Source organism: Alexandromys fortis, unplaced genomic scaffold, assembly GCF_014885135.2.
Source record: "Alexandromys fortis isolate MF-2015 unplaced genomic scaffold, M_Fortis_MF-2015_v1.1 scaffold_250, whole genome shotgun sequence".
Classification (NCBI taxonomy): Eukaryota; Metazoa; Chordata; class Mammalia; order Rodentia; family Cricetidae; genus Alexandromys; species Alexandromys fortis.
This window is the reverse complement of record NW_026068128.1, coordinates 987,872-1,008,382: the sequence shown is the minus strand read 5'-3', so window position 1 is coordinate 1,008,382 and position 20,511 is coordinate 987,872. Positions and strand designations below refer to the sequence as shown.

The 20,511-nt window shown below is 40.9% G+C and overlaps 1 protein-coding gene across 3 annotated transcripts in view; it reads left to right on the top strand.

Annotated features, from left to right (window-relative positions):
- Usp47 (ubiquitin specific peptidase 47) overlaps positions 1–20,511 on the top strand; it is a 96,379-nt gene that overhangs the window by 70,643 nt on the left and 5,225 nt on the right. For all 3 annotated transcript variants that reach the window (XM_050125895.1, XM_050125897.1, XM_050125896.1), the window contains 10 exons: positions 2,244–2,356; positions 3,097–3,201; positions 3,939–4,146; positions 6,343–6,458; positions 8,365–8,484; positions 9,716–10,496; positions 15,834–16,009; positions 16,708–16,788; positions 17,784–17,899; positions 18,167–18,285. In XM_050125895.1, the coding sequence (XP_049981852.1) occupies positions 2,244–2,356; positions 3,097–3,201; positions 3,939–4,146; positions 6,343–6,458; positions 8,365–8,484; positions 9,716–10,496; positions 15,834–16,009; positions 16,708–16,788; positions 17,784–17,899; positions 18,167–18,285 (1,935 nt within the window). The remainder of the gene's footprint in view (positions 1–2,243; positions 2,357–3,096; positions 3,202–3,938; positions 4,147–6,342; positions 6,459–8,364; positions 8,485–9,715; positions 10,497–15,833; positions 16,010–16,707; positions 16,789–17,783; positions 17,900–18,166; positions 18,286–20,511) is intronic.

Below are 20,511 nucleotides of genomic sequence, written 5' to 3'. Positions count from 1 at the left end.
CACAGAGGTCTACATTAATTATAAACTGATTAGCCTATTAGCGCAGGCTTCTTATTAACTCTTATAACTTATATTAGCCCATAATTCTTATCTCTGTTAACCACGTGGCTTGTTACCTTTTTTGGCGAGGCAGTCACATCTTGCTTCCTCTGTGTCTGGGTGATAGCTGGAGACTGACTCTTTCCTCTTCCCAGAATTCTCCTGTTCTTGTCATCCCGCCTCTACTTCCTGCCTGGCTACTGGCCAACCAGCATTTTATCAAAATAGTACAAGTGACAGGATAAAAAACCATTGTCCCACAGCTCATAGTAGTAGTTTTAAAGGAGCTGAGACCGCAGTTCAGTGGTAGATTCCTGATGAGCATTTACAGGTCTGATAAGCAGCACTATACAAAGGCATGCACTCACACAAGCACACCCACACACAAGTTGGAATACTTTATAATACACTTTGTTTGTTAAGTGAATTAGATGTGTACTTTAAGTAAGATTGTGTTCTGTGTGATGCTCACAGGTCACCGACTGCAGGTCCTAGAGCAAATCACTTGACTTTTCTGAGTCTTCGCAGATGTGTAGACTGGAAATGATGACACCTTATAGAGTTGTTACACATGAATGAAACAGCACTTTAGAGTCTTGTAGCATAGCTAGTGAAAGCTCAGATTAGATACTGTTTCTTTCGATTTCAAGCTTTTTGGGTTCATTACTATTTGCATTGTATGACAGAAGACTCTGGATAGCCTGAAATACTTCAGAAATCTTTTAATATAGAGAATTAAGTACCTCTGTTTATTTGATTAAAGATCAAATAAATTTTTGTGAGTCTAGTACAAATCCTTTTTTTTTTTTTTTTNTTTTGGTTTTTCGAGACAGGGTTTCTCTGTGGCTTTGGAGCCTGTCCTGGCACTAGCTCTGTAGACCAGGCTGGTCTCGAACTCACAGAGATCCGCCTGCCTCTGCCTCCCGAGTGCTGGGATTAAAGGCGTGCGCCACCATCGCCCGGCTCCTTTAATTTTATTAAGAATCCCAGGAGACCAACAAGATGACTCAACTGGTAAAAGACACTTGCTGTCAAGCCTGATGGCCTGATTTCAGTGCCAAAACCTTCAAAGCTGCCCTCTGACCTTCCAAGAGTAATCTTGAGTATAAAGTGTATTTGTCCTTTTTACTTATATTTTTGATTTTTGTTACTTTAAAAGCTTTTGTTCTTAAGGTTTCTTTTTTTCTTGCTAATTCACAGGGTTGGAAGCATGTTAGGGTGTGTGTATGTTTGACTAGAGATGCACTCACAAATGATGAATTTACTCATATTTTCATAATTTAAAAAATAACCACTCGCTTTGATCTCAGTATTGAGTTTTAGGAGCTGATATGCTCTTAATGTATCTTTTCAACTATTATATTTTTTGTTCACATTTTTGTGAACAAAAGTTAGTTTGTGGACTCATTCAATGCAAAGTTTAGAGTGTAGTCATCATTTCAGCAAATGTTAATTTCAAGACCTATAGATTCACTGGAGGCAAAACCAGGATTGTAATCCATGTATCCTGTATGCCTTGCTGTAGACAGTGCAGTGTTCCAGCCTTTGGTTAACTCACCACTCTAGTTTTATGGTAAATGCTGGTGGCAGGGGCAGGGGCACTGTATCATCTAGTTGGGAATGCTTTTTAGTTAGTTGATTGCAGGAAGGTATCCTATACAGCCATCGAGGGAAGATTTGGTTTTTTTTGTTTTTGTTTTGTTTAGGCTAGAGCTAATTTCTGGAAACATTGCATTTTTACAGGTCCTATTGATATTGTTCTCCTTAAAGTCACACATTCTTTGGCTTTAGGGCTGTTTGAGGGGGAAGCGAAGGTAGTAATGCTATCATTATGTAGTTACAATCACACATGTAGCAGCAGTTCCTTTTGCTCATTTGCATTATATTCTAGGCAATAACTTTTGGGCCAGGTGCTGTTAGTAAGCTAAAGAATTCACAGTCTGGAGAAGTAAAGTTGCCCACTGCCAGAGGGTTCCATTGTGATAGCACAATTGGAAATTTAAAAAAAAAAATGATTTTAAGTTTCCAAGGCTTTTTTAAATTTTGAAATCTCATTGAATTCTCCTAGTATTTGAACCATTTACTAGGTCTGAATATGATTTCACAATCAATACCTCTTCACTGTTCCCTGGAAGAAGCTTCTATTTCACACTGAAAGGATACATGAAGAAGCTGCTCTGAGTGACATTATTTTATGTTCCTAGAATTTCTAGAAGTGGATGAATACCCAGAACACATTAAGAACCTGGTGCAGAAGGAGAGAGAATTGGAAGAACAGGAAAAGAGGCAACGAGAAATTGAACGCAACACATGCAAGGTTCGATTCCATGATTATGACTGACAAGTGCTGTTGTGGTTTGCTCTTCTGTCTGTTGTCATTGTTATGGTAACCCAGAGTCGGTTCTGTAGGCAGTTCTGCCCTTGTGGTCAGATGGGCACAAGGATGAGCATAATCTGGTTACTGAAGCGTGGTGATGTGCAGCATGGTGCTCAGTGCTCATGTGACTGTGTGAGGTGAGCATTCCCACGTTCTGAAGAAGGAAGGACTGGGAAATGCACAGAATGAAGGTCATCCTTCAGTTACTCTCCCACGGCCCTCTCTGTTCTCCCTTTAAAATACTTAAACAGACAGGAGGTGGTGGCCCACTCCTTTAATCCCCACACTTGGAAGGCAGAAGCCAGCCTCTTCTACAGAGTGAGTTCCAGTACAGCCAGGGCTACACAGAGAAACCTTGTCTTAAAAAAGAAAGAGAGAGAGAGTCCCAATTATGTTTTTTGTTTTTTAATTACATTGTTTTGACAATGAAGAAAAGTGCTATCTGCTGTCTGACATGATGGAACACACCTTTGATGAGAGCTCAGGAGGCAGAAGCAAAGGCAGGTGGATCTCTGAGTTCGAGGCCACCCTAATCTACAGCACAAGTTCCAGGACAGCCAGGGTTGTTGGAACCCTATCTCAAAAAACAAAAACAAACAAACAAAAAAAGGCTGTCTGCCAAAGAGTTCAGCTGTGATGATTGACCGAGTGAGTTGATGATGGTATTTTCTGTTTTGTAGATAAAATTGTTCTGTTTACATCCTGTGAAGCAAGTAATGATGGAAAATAAGTTGGAGGTTCATAAAGATAAGACATTAAAGGAAGCAGTAGAAATGGCTTATAAGGTATGTCTAATCCACAGTTGGATTTTAATTTTGATAACACCCAATAGTTGAGATAGATGATCGAAGTACTTTGTATTTGCCGGCTTCTCAGTCCTTGTTCTACCCCCCCCCCCCCCCCCCCCCCCCCCCCCCCCATATGCATCTGAATACCAGTTAACCTTTCTGAATTCCAGAATTAGAATTAGAAACACATTTTTTTGTTTTGCTTTCTGTTTATTTAGCAGATATCTATTGAGTGCCTTCTGTATGAACCACTAAGATATCAGGAGGAAGTCATGGTCTTGGCCTCATGGAATTTATAGTTCAGTGGGAAAAAATTTTTTTGATGATTGGCAATTATTTTGTTTAGATGTCACAAAGTAAATCAGTAGTATATTGAAACAATTTATCATGAAATAGTAACCATAAGGACACAGCTCTGTCATTATATAGTTTGTGTTATTTCACAAACTATATGAAAGGTGACCATTAAACATATTAAAGCTAGGCATGGATGCTCACACCTTTTAATCTCAGTATTTGTGAGGTGGTGGCAACAAGATTAAGTGTTCAAAGTCATCCTCTTTCACATAGTGGATTCAGGGTCAGCCTGGGTCAGCTCTTTCTCAAATAAACATATCTGTTACTCTGATAAAAATCATAAGTAGATATTATTGTCTGTAAGGATCTCTTGGTAGGATTACGGCACATGAGAATAAAGCACTCTGTTTTTACTTGTGGGGACTGTGTTTTGTTAGATGATGGATTTAGAAGAGGTGATTCCGCTGGACTGCTGTCGCCTGGTAAAATATGATGAGTTTCATGATTACCTAGAGCGATCATATGAGGGAGAAGAAGATACACCGATGGGCCTGCTCCTAGGAGGAGTCAAGTCCACATACATGTTTGATCTGCTGTTGGAGACTAGAAAGCCTGATCAAGTTTTCCAGTCTTACAAACCTGGAGGTAAGCAATTTTATACTCTAGAGTTAAAATGGGCTTTAAATTACTGTGATCAAATGTTTTGTTTATAGAAGTAAATGATTTAATTTTTTTTTATGTGTTCCTAAAGTATACATAATTTTGACAAGTTGAGAAGTAATAAGTGTTTGGTTGGAAGCAGCACCCCAGCCCCCCCCACCTCCACCCCTATATCCAAGAAGTCTGGAATGTTTGGGTCCAGGTGTCACTGCAGCCCCCTGACACTCCTATATCCAAGGAGTCTGGGATGTTTGGTTGGAGGCTTCACCCCACCCCTGGCATCCATTCTAAAATGTTTGCATGGAACTTTCCATTCCAGGCCTCCCCACCCTGGGAGTTGTCATAGCCCAGACTCCACCTCCCAAAAAAGCCCACCAAAGGGTGACCCCCTCCCTAGGAAGGGTCAAGACCACTCCCACAGGCTATTTAAACTGCCCTCCCAGAGAACAATCACATGATCTTTCCAGCCTGCCCCCCACCCCCATGTTTTCCCAGAGCACTAGCATCCATTAAACTCGTGTTTTTTCTAATTTGGTTTGATTTTGTCTGATCAGATCTGGATTATTGCATTGGCAAAAAGGTTTGTTGGGCTGTAAAAAACTTTACAATCAGCAATGAGTTTGAAGTTAAGTTTTAGCTTATGCTGGGCTTGCTGGGACATGCTGTGACTCCAACAGTGGGGAGGCCGAGATGGGCAAATCGCAAGTTCAGGTGGGCACATTTGCTAGACCTTGTCTATGCACAGAATTTAAATAATGAACAACAGCAACAAGAAAACACTCACTTCTTAGTCTTCAGTAGGGTTTCCTTCTTTAATGTGGAGTGCCAAATGGTGTAGTGTCTGCTGGATGATACGGAATGCCTGTAGTTATCAGCTCAACTCCTAAGGGTATCTCTATTGACATCTTTCCCTCTTCTGCTCTTTCTCCACTTTCTTCTCCTATTTGTTATGGAAGCCATGCACTGTAGCACGAATAACAAAAATCCAGAGACAGAAATTGGGATTCAATCTGAAGGTCAGAAAAGCAAAACAGCCAGCCATTGGCTCTTCCCTCTACCTCAGTACGAAATGGAGATCCTGCCTTCAGGAATCTCAGAATGAGACTGTGTGTGAGAGCTCTCTCTCCAGTCTTGTATTCCTCTCTAGGGCTGGATTAAAGGCACCACTACTGTCTTGTCTCTATGACAAACTAGTGTGGCTACTAGGATTAAAGGTGTGTCACCATTGCCTGGTCTGTAAGGCTGACCAGTGGGACTGTTTTACTCTGATCCTCAGGCAAGCTTTATTTATTAAAATATAAAGGAAATGAAATATCACTACAATATGCTTCCTTGCCTTTTTTTTTTTTTTTTTTTTTTTGGTTGGTTGGTTGATTTATTTATTTATTTGTGGTATTTCAAGACAGGGTTTCTCTGTTTACATCCCTAACTGTCCTGGAACCAGGCTGGCCTCAGACTTGCAGAGATCCATCTGCCTCTACCTCACAAGTACTGGGATTAAAGGCGTGTGCCACTACTGCCTTGCTTTTATGGCTCTGCTGTCCAACATGTATTTGTCATAAGGGAAGAATTGAAAATTGACAGTAAAAAAAAATAACTGCTAAGTGTAGTTCTTGATGGCTATTTCTTTTCAAGTGATTAAAACTTAGCTGTCAATATGATCTAAAAACAAAAAAAGAAGCAGATATGCCCGACCAGTTTGTGCATAGAATTTTCCATGGGATTTGATGGAACTTGTTTGTAGGTTGTCAGGGTTATATCTGCCCCATTAGTGTTTATTCTGCAGTCTCTGCATCCATATATGCTTTCAGTGCTGTGGTTTTCTTCCCATTTGGAATTTTTTGCATTTGTATTTTACATTTGATGATAGGTAGAAGACCACGAATCAACCAGATTGTATTTTAAATATGCTTAATAAATTTGAAGGTGTTGTTATATTGTAAAAGGAAATAAAACATTTTTAAAATTATATTTGGATTTTTTGTGTTTAACACAATGCATCAGTCAAAAATAATGCTTTTTAATAAACATTAGATGAATGTAATATAAATGCTATATTGAATATATGAGAGCATAGTCTCTTTGCCATCTGTTAGAAACATATTTAGAATGTGCTGCTCATGTAAAATACAGTTTAAAAAATAACCTTCAGCTATGTTTTTATGTTTTCCAATGTAATAGAAGTAATGGTGAAAGTGCATGTTGTTGATCTGAAGGCGGAGACTGTCGCTGCTCCTATAACAGTCCGCGCTTATTTAAATCAGACAGTTACAGAGTTCAAACAGCTGATCTCCAAGGTAAGTTATAAAATTAGACCTTGAGTATTTTTTAATTCTTGCTGTGTATGGCTCACTGGTTGTTTCAAGTTGTAGGTTCTACTGTAAAGGGGCAATGTTTATAGGCAGAACACAATTGAAAGTAGAAACACACTTCAAGTAGAAGAAACAAACTGGGCAACATTTGGCATGGCGCAGTTGCACTGATCCAGACTATAGTTTGAGCTGGGTGAAACACATGGTAGGGGTATGAATTCAGTTTATGTCTTGGTTATGGTTTTTATTGCTGTGAAGAGACACCATGACCATGGAAACTCTTATAAGGAAAGCAGTTAATTGGGGGGCTTACAAGTTCAGAGTTTTCATCCATTATCATCAAGGTGGCATGCAAGGCAGTCATGGGCCTGGAGAAGGAGCCGAGAGTTCTGCATCTTATACAAGCAATAGGAAGTGGTCTGTCTCATTGGGCATGACTTGAGCATATATGCGACCTCAAAGCCCACCTCCACAGTGACACACTTTCTCCAACAAGACCACACCTACTACAACAAGGCCACCCCTCCTAATAATGCCATTCCCTTTGAGGGCCATTTTCTTTCAAAACCACCAGTTTCACAGAAGGCTTTGAAAACTAACTGGGCTCTCATTGGTGCAGCAGTAAGTAGATCCTATTTGCTATTTAGATGTTGTACTGGTGCATTAGATCTGTGCCACAGAGTGGAAATCCAGTGACACTAAACTGAGGTTCAAGGAACATGAAGGCTGAGTTTGGGGTGGCACTGAGGAAGCTATTCAGATCATTCCAGTAAAGGCAGGGCTGAGGGACAGTAGAGTTTAAGAGTGGCTATGTAAGTGGACACTGCCAGAGTTGTAGTTGCTATGTTTCAAAGGAAGACAGAAGCACAGTGAGTTGTTTATTATTTTCCAGGCAGGGTGTCACTGTGTACTGGACAGGAACTCACTATGTAAACCAGGCTAGTCTTGAACTCATAAATTACATCTTCCTGCCTCCATCTCCTGGGTGCTGAAATCAAAGGTGTGCAACAACACACCCAATCCTTAATGTTTTTTTTTTTATTGCAGTTATTTATTTTGTGGGGTGTGTGTGTGTACTCAGGCTATGTGACAAGCAACTGTACCCACTGAGCAATCTCACTGCTGAATGAAAGGTGGTGACATTAATAGCAGCAGTAAAGTGAGGAAGCAGACTTGACAGCCATGGATTAAATAGTGGCTCAGAGAAATACAGTTTTTAGCCATCTGTCTTGCCTTATAGCTCAGTGTCTGGGGATTTGCTAATCATTGTGGTTATGAGGGATTTTGTCAGGTTTGGTGACTATCACTGTATTTAAGCAGTAACAGCTAAGAGACTTTAGTCACTGATGGCAGTTACGTCAGAAGACAAATACTGTATTGGTGTGCCTGATGGCTAACTTGTTCACACATGCATGCCAGGTGATCATATGGCTCTATACATTTAAAGTGAGTGCCACCTGCAAAGATTTTCAGTCCAATGCAGAATATAAGCCCTGAGGTTGGGCTTGAAAAAAAAAAGACAATACCGTTTGTTAGCCTACTCTCTGATGAAGCTAATAAGGTCATTGGGGGAAATGTTTAAAGAACAAGTGTAGTCACAAAGTTTTGTAATACAGCATTGGAAGTTAGAAAGTGTTATTTTGTTTCAGTTTACAACATAAGTGAAAGGGAGATGACTTAAGCAGTTTTCCTTTGAGTCACCAAAAATTAAGTCTCTACTTAAAAGTATCTTTCCTAGACACTTCTTTTGATGTCTGAGGGTTGGTGCTAGGATTGGCACCTAGGTCCCTGCTCTCATTATCTTTGAGGAACATTGCAGTTTTCTCTTTGTGTCTAAAGCCAGCTAGAATTCCTTTGGGTAGCACACTCTGTGGTGACACTCTCGTTGCAGGCCTCACACTTACCTGCAGAATCCATGCGGATAGTGCTAGAACGCTGCTACAACGACCTACGCCTTCTCAGTGTGCCCAGCAAGACCCTGAAGGCCGAGGGCTTCTTTAGAAGTAACAAGGTATGCCTTTGCCTTTTCATTGTGTAGTTTTTGCTGGTAACAAAAGGAGTAAAACCAGCACTGTGCCCATCTGTCTGTGCAAGAGTACCTTACATTGTACACAGCCTCCCCACATTCTCTTCCTTTGTCATCCAGTCAGCCTTACTGCTACTCTGTGCCCTTTGCCTGGGAGCACTTTTTCCTGTTTCCCTGCCCTCCTTTAGTTTTCAAGCTCTGGATTTGTCCTGTCCTTCTGAGCTTTTGTGATTGAATCTCCCTCCTCTATGACTTCCTGATTTCTATCCTTGAGGTCCCTGGTAAGACAGTCCTGTCCTTCATACCAAGTTAGGGGTGTGCCTCGTGAGACTCCCACATCTCTGTTGAGAAGACAAGCTGTCGAGCTTATTTTAGGACTTCCGCCTTCAGTGCGCCATTGTTAGAGTGGCTTGCCCTGGGTCCTGGGTATCCAGACTTTCCCTAGTTCTGCTCATCATATTTCCTAGTCTTTCATCTTAGTACTTTTAGACTTACCACACTTAACCTTTTTAAATATCATTTTATTACATATTTTCTTCAAATACGTATGTGTGGATATTAAAATGTAATCTGTGGGCCAGCAAGAGCATTCATCAGGGACAAGATGCCAAGCCTGACAGCTTAAATTTGATCCCATGGACACATGGTAGAGAGAAAGAGAATGACTACCTCGGGTTTTTCTCCAAACTCTGCACATATGCTGCACACTCATATATACATACTCATGTGTGCACAACAAAATTTTAAATATATTTTAATATTTTTAATGTTTAAACTAAAAAATGCTAATTTAGGGGAAAGAGTGTCGGGGCAAACCTTTCTTCCCCATTTTTTTCCCTTACACGGTTAACTAATAGTCTTAATATATAATATTTATTAAATAGTAATAGGTTTATCTTTTTATACAAGACCCAACATACTGTTAATTATTGCCAATCCATGGTTAATTTTTGTTTTGTTTGGAGACAGGGTCTTATATTTGCCTTAGCTGGTGTTGACCTCACTACATAGACCAGGCTAGCCTATGACAGTCATCCTGCCTCTGTCCTACAACTACTAAGATTGGGCCTATGCTATCATGCCTGGTCAAACTTGTATATAATGTCACAAATTCTACAACATACTGTGTACTGATTTGTACTGATATGATGTTCTTATGAAACGTAAAAATGCCACTAACATTGTATGGAGTGTAACTCTCTCACTCACTGTTTAGGTGTTTGTTGAAAGCTCTGACACTCTGGATCACCAGGCAGCCTTCACGGACTCCCATTTGTGGAAACTTCTGGATCGGCATGCAAATACAATCCGATTATTTGTTTTGCTGCCTGAACAATCACCAGGTTCATATTCTAAAAGGACAGCATACCAGAAAGCCGGAGGCGATTCTAGTAATGTGGATGATGATTGTGAAAGAGTCAAAGGACCTGCAGGGAACTTAAAGTCTGTGGATGCTATTCTAGAAGAAAGCACTGAAAAACTCAAAAGCTTGTCACTGCAGCAGCAGCAGCAGGATGGAGACAATGGAGACAGCAGCAAAAGCACTGAGACAAGTGACTTTGAGAATATTGAATCTCCTCTCAATGAGAGAGGCTCTTCCACCTCTGTGGATAATCGAGAGCTTGAACAGAACATTCAGACTTCAGACCCAGAAAACTTTCAGTCTGAAGAACGCTCAGACTCAGATGTTAATAATGACCGGAGTACAAGTTCAGTAGACAGTGACATTCTTAGCTCCAGTCACAGCAGTGACACTTTGTGCAATGCAGACAGCACTCAGATTCCTCTGGCCAATGGGCTGGATTCTCACAGTATCACAAGTAGTAGAAGAACTAAGGCAAATGAAGGGAAAAAGGAGACGTGGGACACAGCTGAAGAAGACTCTGGGACTGACAGTGAATACGACGAGAGCGGCAAGAGCAGGGGGGACATGCAGTACATGTACTTCAAAGCTGACCCCTACGCCGCAGACGAAGGCTCTGGGGAAGGACACAAATGTATGTACTTGAGAGGAAGGCTCTTTGACGTGGTACCAGTATGTTTCTCACTTAAATTTTAGTTAGGATTCCGTTGCTTAGTGTTAAGACCACCTTACAGTAACTTCATGGGCTGTGAGATTATTTTCTTCCATTTGCAGTGCAATATTTAGACAGTAATTGTGTCAAGTTAAGTAGAAGAGTAATCAATATTAGGAAAGTCTGTGGTAAGCATGCCGAAGAATACTTTAAAGGTAACATACACCCTCATCACTCAAAAAGCCAAATGTTGTAAAGATTTTGTTTTTGTTTGAGAAGTATATATATGCATATTAATGTGCTTTGGTCAAATCCACCCCCTATTCCCTCTCCTCCAATTAATTCCCTATTCTCCTCTACCACCACTTTTCCCTCCCAGCTTCATGTGCTGTGTGTAAGCCCATTGAATCCTGGCTTACAAATGCTGTCTGTATTTGCGTGGGTATAGGGCCATCCACTGGAGTGTAAGTAGCCTCCCAGGGGCCACATCCCTGAGGAAAACTCGATTCTTCTTTCTCTAGCAGATGTCAGTTGCCAGAGGCTTCTCAACTAAGTTGGTACTGTGAACCCTGCCCATCTGTGTTTGGGAGTTTGGCTGTTTTGATTTCGTGCAGCTCTTGTGCATGCAGTCATAACCACTTTGAGTTCTTGTGTGCAACAGCCTTGTCACATCTGGCAAATACTGTTTTGTCTATGTCTATTGCCTCTGGCTCTTAAAATTTTCCTCAATGTTCCCGAGCCATGGAGGGAGTGTCTGTAATATAGCTGTCCCATTGGAGGCTGAGTACTCCATAGTCCTTTATTCTCATACAGTGAGCAGTTGGGTCTCTATATTAATTTAATTGCCATATACTGCAAAACAAAACTCTGATGAGGGGGATGAAGGAGGGTTGAGAGAAGTACTACTCTGTAAGTATAATGTTATAAGTGCTTAAGGGGCAGTTTATGTCCATTTAGCAGAATGATAAATACTAAGTTTTCCCTTAGGCCTATGACCTAGCCACCCACTGGGTTTTGACCCAGATACTGGTACCAAACATAAATCCTGTCTTGTGGAGCAGGCCTTTAAGTCCAACCAGAAACTGATTAGTTATTCCGTTAACATATATGCTACTATTGCAGCAGTGGTCAAATCTTGCCAGGACTGTCCTAACTGTAGTTCTCCAGATTCACAGCTGGGTAAGACAACTGATTGCTTTTCAAACCCAGTAGCATGCATAGAACTTTCCAGCATTTTGAAAGTTAGCCAACGGAGATGAAACTTCCAGGTCAGTACCAGCTTGATTTCTCCGTGTCCTATGACTCAAATGTGTGGTGTCTTCAGCAGTAGGGTCTTACTATCAAGTTATAGAGGATAACCAAGAGCAATGACAATAGGCTGTATTGTTTGCATGGCTTCAAAAAAATTGTTAATTCAGTTTGCAGGGAAATTTTTACACCTCTTTTCTGTGTCCCAAAACAAACAGCTTCTACCCTACATCCTCTAAACATCTATATTTGGTGACAAAAGAAGTGGGGTGTGGGAGTGAGGACTCATTCATTACCTGGGTCTTTTTAGTTTATCTTATGTGTTTCTGAGGATAGAACTTGGTGCTTTACCACTGAGCCACATACCAACCCTTTTAATTTGTTAATTTAATTTTGTTAATTTGATAGTAGACAAGAGATAAACTAGAGTTCTGAATGTTACAAATCTCAAAGGAATAAAAAAAATACTGAACTCTGGTCCTCTGCGAGAACATCAGGGGCTCTTAACTGCTGAGCCAGCTTCCCAGTGCCTGTAAAACTTGTAAGTGAATATGCGTTCATCCTTTATCTTTGGAAGAGAACCTCAGGTATCAACCCCATATAGCTATTAGAAGTAGAAACAAAAGACAGCCCTGTTTGTAAACATGAAGACCCGGAACCCGTGTAAAAACAAACACTTGACCAGCTCCGGGAAGGCAGAAATAAGCAGATACAAGTTAATAAATGTGAAAGTGCTTTCCAGAAAGAAGGGAATGAAATGACTTATAGACTGGAAGGTCTATCTTTCAAATGAAAGAAAAGAAATCAGTACTGAGTGCATAGTAACTGATGAGATCTAACTAACACCAGAATCCTTTGGCATCTGTATAGTCCTGTAGAAACTCAAGTGTAAAAATGTAGATTGCTGGCTACCATGGTGGCGAAGAAGCAGAATCATACTGGTGCTTCTTAAGTTTCCATCCAGGGACTACCTCAAAAGACTCATTAATATGCATGATTTTATATAGGTAGCCCTCTCAGCAGCTTTGTGAAGCCTGTTTTCCCTGGTGAAATACCCAATTCAAACAGGTTCAATTGCCTGGGGTCATATTCCTATAAGTTATGCTGCTAGGATTCCACTCTGGTATTCGGATTGTAAGCTACCACCGGGTTTCCACTGTCATTTTTCCTGAGAAGGAAACCACCAAATAGCAACTGCTTCCTGGCTACAGTCAGCCAGTAAAGGTGCTGAGAAGGAGGAGAGCTACTCTCTGGAGGAAGAACTTGCAAGTTTCTGGTTGACAGAGAACAGTAATTAAAATCAGTTGGCTAGTAGTCTCTACCTCAGTCCAGATCCAGCAAGAACACTTGAAGTTAAAGTCCAAAGTCATTATCTGTTCAGAGATTTAATAAACTCTTACTGGCCAGTTTAATCTTTCTGGAAATGTGTAGTAGGCTAGTCATACTGCTCACTGAAATAATAGACAGGCTACTAGAGGCTATACAGAAGGCCTGTCTGCAAAGAAAAGTTCTACATTGCTTCACGTTTAAAAAAAGCGTGGAGATGGAGGGAGGGATGCTGGCCAGCAGCCAGGTTTCCCTGTCTCTGCTAGACTGAGTAACTGCAGTCCTCAGTGACTTGAAAGTGAGTGCTAAGAACACAGTGGGCTATGAGTGATGGCCCACTCAACAGGCTGGAGTGGTCAGGTCTAGCAGATAATTTCAAATCCCAAGAGTGACCTATCATGCATAGCATCATAGCATTGGCGACTGACTTTGGCAGTAACTGAACTGTGTCTAAGATGCTGATCCTTAAGCTACCTGGTGTACACAGGAATTCCTTAAGGGAATAATTACCTCTCTGAAAACATGTCCTGGTGTGACCTAGTTGCAGTCTATAGCACTAAGGGATGAACAAGGAAGCCAAGTAATGGATATAGTACATGTGCTTTGAAATGTCTTCATATAATTTTGGTATCCTAAAAAACACTTGGAAAAAAAAAAAACACTTGAAGTTGCATTATGAGGAGACTGAATCCTGTGGGGTTTAGAGGCAGAAAGGAAAAGAGGTATGATGATCATCTCTAACACAGTTACAGGTGCTGCGGGAAGTATGTATTTGCTGAGGCTGTAAGTGTGGAAAAGTCTAATCACAGGCTACATAAAGTTCCCAGGATTTTAGTGAAAGTAAGTCTGTTTGGTGCTTAGCTCCACATTAGACTGGATCAGTCATCCAGCATTTATGTCTCCCATGACACAGCATTACCAGAAGCTAGGAGAGGAATCAAATGGCCTTGTATTTTGTTATTGTGTTGGCTCGTAGATCCTATGGGAGAACCAGGCTCAGTTTGGATCCCTGTCTATAATACCTTCAGAATTTCCAGTGTCTGGTTGAATAGTGCAAATGTAAACTTGTTTGCCATATGATTAACATTTGGGGGCATTACTTAAAGCTTAGACGTTAGGATTCTAGCCCTGGTAGTGGCACACGCCTTTAATCCTAGCACTCGGATCTCTGTGAGTTCAAGGCCAACCTGGTCTACAAGAACTAGTTCCAGGACAGGTACCAAAGCTACAGAGAAACCCTGTCTCAAGAAAAAAAAAAAAAAAAAAAAAAAAAGCCTCAGATGTTGGTTAGTAAGCCAACCAAGCTCATCGCTATCTGTATTTTCTCCTACACTCCTTACATCCACTGGTGCCTGTTTCATCACCAGGCAAGTAGTCAGTGAGGATTAATTCATCCACCCAGGAGCTGAACTGGCCTGAGAATGTAAACCAGGAGTGTTTATGTCCTTTTGTAGAGTTGAAAAGAAAGGTGGGGACTACTGATAGCCTTGGGGCTGTTGAGGGACAGCCTAGAAGCATGGCTGCTCTTGGGTTTGGTGCCTGCCTTATTACAAAAGGAAAAGAATTAGGCCTGCAACCATATTTGCTAGAATGTGAAGACCAGGATAGCTAGATGCTTTACAAGTGTAAGTTTGAATTGTGTAGGTATTAGGAAGGAATATAGAAAAATAGCTTATTGACCAGGTATGGTGGCACACACCTTTAAGCATGGAAGAGGCAGACAGATCTCTAAGTTCCAGTCCAACCAGGGCTACATAGTGAGACCTATCTTAAAAAAGAGAGAGAGAGAGAGAGAGAGAGAGAGAGAGAGAGAGAGAGAGAGAGGAAAAGAGAAAAATAGTTTATGAGAGGTAGTCTTGTCATGATGCCAAGGGAGTTTCAGTTTAAGCCTGGGGGAAGTGAGAACAATGGATCCTTTACATGCAGTCCTGTTGTAGCTCAACCACATGTTAAACATACATCTCAATATGTTAATCCAATTTTTTTTCCTAGTAGAAATCCCAGAATTATTATCCCAGATGACATTGCTACCAGATTTTGAGACTGCCTGCTATAGATCTGGCACTGTGATAAAAGCTTCATAAATGTGTGAGCTCATTGAATTCACACATAGCACTGTGACACTGCTTTCATCTCTATTTCCCTATAAAAAAAAAAAAAAAAACAGAGGCATGGAGTGGTACCCTGTGTCTCATGGCTAAATAAGCAGAGGAGACGATGACCCAGCCAGATGACCAGAACTAGTACTATATGAAGCTAGAAATGTTTGTGTTTTAAGAGACTCCCTAGAGCAGCAGTTCTCAACCTATGGGTTGTGACCCTTTGAGTGGTGGTGGGGGATATTGGAAACCAAGATACTTAAAATTATGATTCATAATAATAGCAAACTTACAGTTATGAAGTAGCAATGATTTTTATGGTTGGGGGTCACCAGAGCACAAAGAACTTATTAAAGGGTTGCAGCATTAGGAAGGTTGAGACTCACTGGCCTAGAGGTTTTGTAGATTACATCTATCGGGTCCTCAGTGCCTGCCTGGGTTTATATTTTATCTGGCTTTTTTTTTTTTCATTAAGTGGTATTACCTAAAAATCTAGTCAAAAGAAGAGATACTTTTTCCTGTTGACATTATCATAAGAGATATACAAAAACAAAAGAAAGCAATTAACAAAAAAAATAGTCTGTTTTACAACACTCAAAGGCTGCTTTCACATTTTGTTCCTGTTTTGTTTGGTTTTTATACTTAGGGTTGATGGTGCATGTTGATAAGAGAATCACCCTGGCAGCTTTCAAACAGCATTTAGAGCCATTTGTTGGAGTCCTGTCCTCTCACTTCAAGGTTTTCCGAGTGTACACCAGCAACCAAGAGTTTGAGAGCGTCCGACTGAATGAGACCCTTTCGTCATTTTCAGATGACACTAAGGTTGATTATAATAATCCTTATAGAATTAGTCCATTTTAAGTAATAGGTTTGTGTAAAAAGAGACTGTTCTTTCGTTTTCCAGCCCCCACACCCAAATAATCCCAAAAAACTATATTAATTACAACACTGTTTGGCTAGTGGCTCAGACATATTCTTAGGTAGCTCTTATATCTTAACCCATTTCTATTAATCTGTGTATCACCACAAGGTTGTGGCTCACCAGTAAGATTTTGGCATCTTTTTCTTTCAGCAGCTACATGGCGTCTCCCTGACTGCCTTCTTTCCTACTCTATCTGCTTGGATTTCCCACCTTGAAATATTCTGTCCTGCCATAGGCCAGAGCAGCTTCTTCATTAACCAATAGCAATAAAATATATTCACAACATACAGAGGGGAATCCCATTATCAGGTTTGAGAGCTGTTTGTAGCCCTTCCAATGAAGGTGGAGTAGGTAGCCCCAAGATTAGGGTCACTGGCGGCTACTGAGTGTTTAGTTCTTTGCTTGTCCACCTAACAGGCATGGTTAAGTGTGAACTATGTCAGTTACAGTGCTAGTGATGGAGGGTCAGAGGTCAAGGTGTACCTGTTCCCCCAGGAGCCCATGAAGTAGGGGATGGGGAAACCACAAGATAACAACAGCGTGTGCCTGGGTTGCCATGCTGAGGCAGTTTATCTAAAAGAATGTTCTTGATTCTTAGATCACAATTCGACTGGGGAGAGCACTGAAGAAGGGAGAGTACAGAGTTAAAGTGTGCCAGCTCTTAGTCAATGAGCAAGAGGTGAGTGACACTTGAGACTACAGGAAAGTACTAACACCTTCAGGATGAGATGGCTTCTAGTCATCTCTTCTGCAGTCCTCAGTTCTGTGATAGTACACAAGAAACCTGTAAAACAGGAATGGTGTATTGTCACACTACGGGCATAAGCAGGCTTTTCCTGCATTGAAAAGGAGCTAGATGTGTTTATGGTTGCCTTCTGGGAAGGATGGTACTATGCTACGAGAGGATGGCAGCTGGCCTGTGTACCTTCTGTGTCCAAGGTCGTCATGGTTTTAGAGGCTTCCCTGTAGTATGTTGTATGACATCAGTTCCTTCAAAGACTCATGTAAGCCCCATCAGTTAGCTCTGTGGTATAAGTCCTGTTTAATATTCCCAATTTGTAAATGAAGAACCTGGCACAGAGAAGTTAGGTAATGTACTCAAGGTCACAGTTTGAAATCTGTATAAAGGCTCCCAGCAGGCTGGTTTAGGAAATAATCAGAATATTTCTAAAATGTTCATGTATAACGTATAGAGATCTAGACAAACATGAACGCTGCAAACTTATTATACAATGCCTTCATTAATTAAAACAATGTTTTATCAATCATCTATCATCCAGTTTTCATTCATATGCTTCTTCTGAGTCTTTGTTTTCTGTTAAGAGATTGAGTGTACATTCCTTCATTGAAATCCATGAAACTGTGCCATTTACTTTCAAAATTGTCGTAGTTTTATAACAGAGAAATATGAATGCATTATCCTAGTTAATCATCATGATAACTCTAAAGGAAGCTATTGTCCCAATTTACAAATGAGAAGGCTGAGGCATAGGCTGTTAAGCAAGGCTGCTCATAACTGCTGATCCTATAAGTTATGGAGCTAACACTGAGAACAAGAAGATAGATTCTTAAATTCCATTTGGCTCTTCCTTGTGCTGCACAGCACAAATAAATATCTTCTAACCCTTGCTTCACTGCAACACACAGGCTCTAATTGTGTGTTTATATTCCTAGCCATGCAAGTTTCTGCTAGACGCTGTATTTGCTAAAGGCATGACCGTGCGGCAGTCAAAAGAGGAGCTGATTCCTCAACTCAGGGAGCAGTGTGGCTTAGACCTCAGCATTGACAGGTAAGTAAGATCTCAGCACTGGCTGCTTTCACGCTGCTGTACCTTTCCTCCAGGATGAAGTGCTGAGTAGTAAGCAGAAGTGCTCGCCTCCTTGAGTTTCCCTGGAGAGGACAGAATGTGATGTACTAGAGGCATTGCTTCTGCATCAACCCTGAGTTTTCATGAGAAACCATTTATTTTGTCCTTTGAACACAGTTCATTTTTGGTGTCTGGTGAATGTAAATTTTTGAATTAAATATTTCAAATCATAGCATTTTTTATTTTTAGGTTTCGTCTAAGGAAGAAAACATGGAAGAACCCTGGCACTGTCTTTTTGGATTATCATATTTATGAAGAAGATATTAATATTTCCAGCAACTGGGAAGTTTTCCTGGAAGTTCTTGATGGTATTATTGGGTTTTTTTTTTTTTTGCTTTGTTTTGTTTTGTTTTGAGTAATAAATATCAATTAGAAAGACAGTAGAGCTAATGGAACCCTAACCCCTTAGCACCTGACCCCAGATTGATCTGTGAGAAGTGTGCTGTATGGTGCAGTATTGTCAGCCTTGTCAGCATCAGGCTGTGGTTTTGTGCACTGATATGTGTAGCACGAATTCTAGTTGGTCTTCAACCCAGAATCAGATACAGGAGTTAATGCTGAAGATGACAAGCAGAGAGGCCAGCCACTAGAGAGTTCTTTTATCTCTACCAGTGCTCAGACCGAAAGGGACGACCTCTCCTCAGACTATCCCCTCAGACCTCATCCACTGACTGCAGCTGTCTCCACCAAACCTCAGACTACACTGTGCTTCTGTCTCCTTCTGCCCTATATTCCTCTCTTTGCCCAACCACAGCCACTCCTATCTACACCTTCCTAGCGCTGGGATTAAAGGCATGGGATCCCAAGTGCTGGGATCACCTTTGTGAGCTCTGTTTCTCTTTGAGATTGGATCAATCTAGTGTAGCCCAGTGTGACCTTGAATTTACAGGGATCCATCTGCCTCTGTCTCCCAAGTCCTGGGATTAAAGGTGTGCATCACCACTGCCTGGCCTCTAGTGACTTAGCTCTGCACTCTGATCTTCAGGCAAGCTTTATTTATTAAAACACATACAAAATATCACTACAGATATGATTCTTGCTCCATCACTGAGATTCTTTTTTCTTTCCTTATCTCTAACATAACTGCTTGTATTATTTTTAGAGATATCCCTTGTCTTATGCCTTTTAATATTTATTCCTTTCATTTTCTCATATATAAAAATTATAATTTAAAAGTTTGATTTTTTTGGGGGGTTCATTATGCAGAAAATTCTGTTGGTATTTTCTTAGGCATGCTTATTATCTTCTTTATCATTGTCCCATATTTTATGTTGAGAATATGCTACTGAAAATGTGTCAAAGATGTTGCAAACAGCTGTGTTAGTGACCTAGGCTACTGCCACTTCAGAATGCTACCCACAGGACAGCTAAATGGCAGAAGCTTAGTCTTTACTGAGGTCAGAGGTCAAGGTATTAGTGAATCTTGCTTCTATCTTTCTTGATCTTACTGAGGAGCTGTATCTTCCATGTTACTCCCGTAGCTTCCAGAGCTTGGTGGCTTGCTTTTGGCTTGTAGCCAGGTGCTGTGCCCCATCTTTCCTTTTATCTTCACATGGCATTCTCTGTGTAGGCTTGTCTGTACCCAGACTTCCCCATTTTCAGAATACTCTAGCCATCTTGAATTGAGGTCCACCAGCTTATTTTCATTTGATTCTCTAACTATAATAAGGTTATTATTTTGGACTTGGATTCCATGTCTGTTAGAGGCAGCTAGGCCATTACAGGGACCTGGAGCAGCACTTGTGCCCACCAGAATGTCCACTCTCTCTTTTGTTCTGGGACTGACTCAGTACTCTGCCCAGAGGAGTAGTGGGGGGAGTTGGCTTCAGGGAGGTCACATTGAGTTTTGTCTTACATGTTTTGATGCCACTTCTGTCCACAGTCTAGACAAGAAGATCATAGTTCTTAGAGAGTTCAGTAGCCCTTCTTACTAGCTGTTTCCAACCTAAATCAGCTTAATTTAAGCAGGTAAACTTTCAATTACTTGACAACTTAACTGGGAGGCAAAGAACTACCAGAGAACCAGGTACATGCTGCATGCAGGTGTCTTTCTCTAATGTGTGCATCCTGAGAGAATAATAGCTTTTTCTGAGCAAACTGACCCAGTGTCATGAAGGTCACATAAATAGGCTAGTGCCACAGAAAGTGGTAGTGGTACTAGGTGGTATGTGTCTTCATTGTATCATGTCAGTAATACATTTTAACATCGAAGTAGATGGATAAGAAATGAGTCATGTGATTAAATCTCAGCAATATTTAGCCATAATTGGCCAGATGTGGCTAGTCTCTGGAGCTATAAACAGGAATAAGCTAGGGATTGCCCACCACATGCAGTCTGGGTGGAATGGAGCAGCAGGTGTATCTTAAGTTGCTAGTTGCTGAGTCTAGCTAGCCACAATTAGAAATTGCTTGTATGTCTACCAGCAAGGTGATAGGTGAGCTGAATTTTGATGAGCCACTGAGTTTTAGCTTCAAAGAAAGAGGGATTGATGATCATCTGGGTGAATAAAGAAGCAAATGAAGGTGGCTTGATG